The sequence below is a fragment of the Opisthorchis viverrini genome (assembly GCF_000715545.1).
Source record: "Opisthorchis viverrini unplaced genomic scaffold opera_v5_132, whole genome shotgun sequence".
In the NCBI taxonomy this organism is placed as follows: domain Eukaryota; kingdom Metazoa; phylum Platyhelminthes; class Trematoda; order Opisthorchiida; family Opisthorchiidae; genus Opisthorchis; species Opisthorchis viverrini.
Genome location: NW_008751789.1, coordinates 973,628 through 978,100, shown reverse-complemented (window position 1 = coordinate 978,100; position 4,473 = coordinate 973,628). Strand labels below are relative to the sequence as shown.

The 4,473-nt window shown below is 41.4% G+C and overlaps 1 protein-coding gene across 1 annotated transcript; it reads left to right on the top strand.

Annotated features, from left to right (window-relative positions):
* Window positions 1-1,082: 1,082 nt before the first annotated feature.
* T265_06428 (hypothetical protein) lies at window positions 1,083-3,962 on the top strand (the record flags this gene model as incomplete). Its single annotated transcript, XM_009171686.1, has 2 exons — window positions 1,083-1,719; window positions 3,769-3,962. The coding sequence occupies 2 exons, from the start codon at window positions 1,083-1,085 to the stop codon at window positions 3,960-3,962; spliced, it is 831 nt and encodes a 276-aa protein (XP_009169950.1).
* Between the last annotated feature and the right edge of the window lie 511 nt (window positions 3,963-4,473).

The following is a 4,473-nucleotide window of genomic DNA, read 5'->3' as shown; positions in this document are numbered from 1 at the left end:
ACACACCGCACTATCTTGCACGCTGACTGACTGGAGACCAATAGCAATGTAATTTCGAGTTCGACTTTGGTGCGTTCATGGTTGATCGCCTCACCTACAAACAATAGTCCTATCACGTTTACCCGAATTTCTTTGCTTATCCACTTCTGCCTTATGACTAGGCGGACAGAATTAAATGCACCGCGTGGGCGGTCGTCTCGATCATCGTTTCGAATACCAGTGCTGCCTTAGAGCTATTTTTTTATTACATTGAGTGCTAGCTGGACAGCTCTAACGATGACCAGTCAGAGTACTCTTCCATCCTACGTTCCACTGCTATTTGGACTGTCCTACTGAGGTTGAGCGTCCTCATTGTTTCCGCTTTTTGGGTAGGGCTACATGTTTACCACTGATAGGAATAACATCAATTTCTGCTATGAGAACACACAAGCAGGATATCGATCAATCAGTTAAATAATTCCTCTAGTTTCGGCCATTATTTGTACATCTGTAGTTACTATTCCTTCATTTAAAGTCACGCTGGTAAACTAATACCATAAAAGCCGTACTTTTCAAGTAACTGTATCATACAGTTTATCCAGTTGTAGGTGAAAGAGCATACTGCTACGGTCAAATTCGGTTGGGTTGGCTGTATGCTTTCCTCCTCATCTGGTGTTCACAGGCCAAATCATTGCGCAAAGAAATGATTTTTGCATGTGTTTTCTGGAATAGACCCACCATCAAGTCTCTTAAGTCCGTAAACATGCTTTGTTCTACACGTTAGTGTTGTTTAGAATCGTAAGGCTTGACGGCCGTAAATTAATTTTTCGCCCATACATGGGCTACAAAACAACCAATAGGATTCGTACCTATCCGACAACCACTGAAATAGTCCGTCACCCCTCGGACTCAATCGGTTCTCTCTTTCTCTGTCTCTCCCCATCCTCTAACACAATCGCAGTCTGGGCCAATAGTCATACCAACTTACACGGCGACTTGTGTTGACAAGGTCTCGGTGTGAAAAGGACAAGCGGAGCAGACGAGTTAAATTTGAGCAAAAAAAAGAACGGAAGACTTGTGCAGTTTGGATGGAATTATTAAACATGCCCTTCTGTTTATCAACGGACATTTCAGCACCAATAGAATTTTTGGACTTTTCGGCGGGCCGTGCTTCACCATTTGCATGTTTCATACAAGACCAGCGCACAACAAGTTTCATAAAACAGCACTCAACTGAATTTGCCGGAGGTAACAAGCAGCGACTAACAACCAGATCACACCGGCGATACGTCGCAAACATCCGAGAACGAAGACGTATGAAAATGATAAACACCGCCTTTGATGGGCTACGTGCGCGTCTACCACCAGGTTGGCTTAGCGAAATTTCCTCGCGCCCAAACAGTATACAGCAAGCTTTATCTCCTGACAGCATATATGAAGATGATCTAGCCCTATCCGATTGGTCAGATCGGAAGTCGAAGTCACCTAATACTGGCAGCGCAAAAGTGGATATTTTGCGAGGAGCTATTGCCTACATAAATGCTCTCCACAGGCTTCTTGCTGGTGTGAATCAACATTTGAACCTTAGCAGCCGTTATCTGCCTTCAGAAGAATCTCAAGGTAGAATCATGGGCATTGAGGAACCCATCTTGCGGAGGCATACCTGTGAACTTCATCCAGCCTGTGAAGTGCTGAATGAAGATGGCAGGAAATGTGCTGGTATATCGGGATCCGCAAAGGGTAAGCTGCCCAAATTTATCGTGAATTCGTTTATCAGAATAGAACGTGTTGTGCTACAGAAAGGTGAAATACCAGAGCTCACTTTAACTGAGTATTCCGAGTTCTAAAGGAGGTTGATGTCAGTTTTATTATCACGTGTACATGTTATTTTTTAAAAAAAATTCCATAAATGATATAGATGACAACCTTTTGAATAATGGGAAACATCTGTTCTTGCATAAGCTCCTCTGCTTAGTGAGCAATCAGAGTTAGCTTTTCTGAAATCGTATTTGGACGAACGGCCAAATGGTCCTCGTATGACTATCACCATATATGTAACAGTAAATTACATTTAAAAAAACATCCTGCATAGAATTTGATCGGAAATTCGACTTTCCCTCAACCAACATATTTTAAAAATTAAGCCACCTTCACTCATATAAATGCCAAGTGGATGTTGCATTCAGTCGAATAGTAGGAAGGTGGGCACAAGAAGGTAGGACTGCTTTGAAATCACTTTCATATATATCATCACGATTTCTTTCACTCAGGTATCCAAAACAAGACACAAAACCGAGCGATGGCTTCAAACGTATATGCATACAAAATTTTTCGACCCCCTGTCTTGCCTTGCTAAGAAGTTTCAACTTGCTTTTTGTGGCAGCTCTGACGAAGATTTGCTATGAAAAAATTCCATTAATATTACAACAACAGGAACATAACAAACAGTGTGTGCTACTACTTGGCTACCAGCCGGAGGTTGTTCGCCCCGTTTTAGCTTGCTTTAGACAAGTAGAAATGAGTCAAGGTGGCATTTTTTTGAGGTTATCAGACTCACAGATTCACCCACTTGTAAAGCAGTGTTTCCTTAGCTGAATTGTTTCTAGTTAAATTATAGTCAGTTCAATAAATTTATAACTATAAATTCGAAAAAATAGTTGCTTCCGATTCATTTCATAGATGTTGTTCACTAACAGTGACTGCATTTTTTAGGATGCCGATAGTCGGAAAGGCTATAGCCAACGACACACTTTAAGTTATTTTGCGGCAAATGGAGTGATGGGACGAATCGTTCAATTCCGTCTATTTGTTCAGTTTCTGTGTGACATTCTCAGAACCATGTTACGCAACAATTTTAAATTTTTCTCCTGTACTGTATGATGATACAGTGATGGTAAACAAAGGCTATCTCGCAGTTTATTAAACGGACTCTGCTTATTATCTCAAACGATAAGAACGAATATCGCTCTTTGACATAGCGGCAGTGCAGTATCGTTACTAAACAAACTTAAGCTGCCCAGCATGAACCGTACATGACAAATGTGGTCATACGGGAAAGATGTAATCCAAAGTGCAGTTCAGTCTTGGTGTGCATCATTATCTAGACAAAGCAGGGTCGATCGTTTTCTAATTGGGTTCACGGTTCACGCTCCATCTTTCGATCAAACCAAGTAATATTTTGTAGACTTGCAATGCTTCATCCGTGGTCTTGTTGCCTGCCAAAAATCAAAATCAAACCTCAAAACATGCTCTAGTCGGGGCGATTATTTCGTCACGGAGCTTAATTTCTATACGCGTATCTGTCTCTGAAAAATATGCCTTCACACAAGACAACTATTATCTGGAACGATCCAGTGAATTTCTCTGATGAGCCCTCGATCATAGACGAAACTAGTTTGTATTATCCATTCATACTGTCCTATTGGAGGGAGATGTCTGTAGCTTGAAGTCTGCAAGAGCCACGTGGAGTGAATACCGTTTAATCAACAGTCACTGAACGTGTCGAAAATTTTGTAGCATGATTACTAGGCCATTCTAAGTCGTTGATACTGTCTCCTTAGACTGACTCACTATTTTATTCGCTTGATTCTTATACATAAGACGTTGCACAATGGACAGTACGCCCATCATTTCCAACATTCCTATATTACAAAACCAGCTTATTGAACACTGGTCAGGTAACTGTCGAATATGCCGGGGCCAGTTTCAAGCTTTTAGCTTTGACGACAAGCGCAACAATAAATCAGGACTTTCTGCCATCCACATCTCGCACTTTTCAAAACATGGTAGCCTGTGCACCATGTAGACTAGGAATCCGACTGATTGCCGATGATTATCCAAGTGTGAACTGTCAGCTGATCAGTTCTGCCAGCTTCTCCTTACGTACTTCAGTCAGGTCTTGGTGTGATGGATTACTCACTTGCACGATCAACAACTGCTACATGAATATTACTTCGTTGATCTACAAGGCCCTAGACTCGTAACGATCAGAACGCTAGTTAGGAGGTCGGGAAATTGTAAGAAGAGTAGTCCAATTGATCTCCTTCTGTAGCAACATCCTCAAGAGATCAAATGAAGTTCATCTCTCCTGAAAGAGCCTACATTTGAACTGAACTTCAATGGAAGATATATTTAACCAATTCTACTAAATGCTACTTACTTTTGATGAGTAGTTCAGTACCCAGCGCACAATTTGTGTCAATGCTTTGCAACTTGTGCTGCATGCATTAAGTAAATTTGTGGGCCCCATTACAGAGAACATTGTGCTCCTCCTAGCAAGATGAGTACACTGATGATGTCGGAATCTCAAATAAGATCAGACACTTTATTCTGTTTCACTATTTTAAAAGAATCCTAGGGAGAAAGCCAAAGCTCTGGTAGGAGTCCTCGGGTTAGCGGCTTATGATGTAGAATACGATGCGTTTGAAGTTGAGCTGTTTCGCTATTCTCGTCCAATTCCAAAAGTCCTGTTTTCGCGTGACACTTTTATGACGC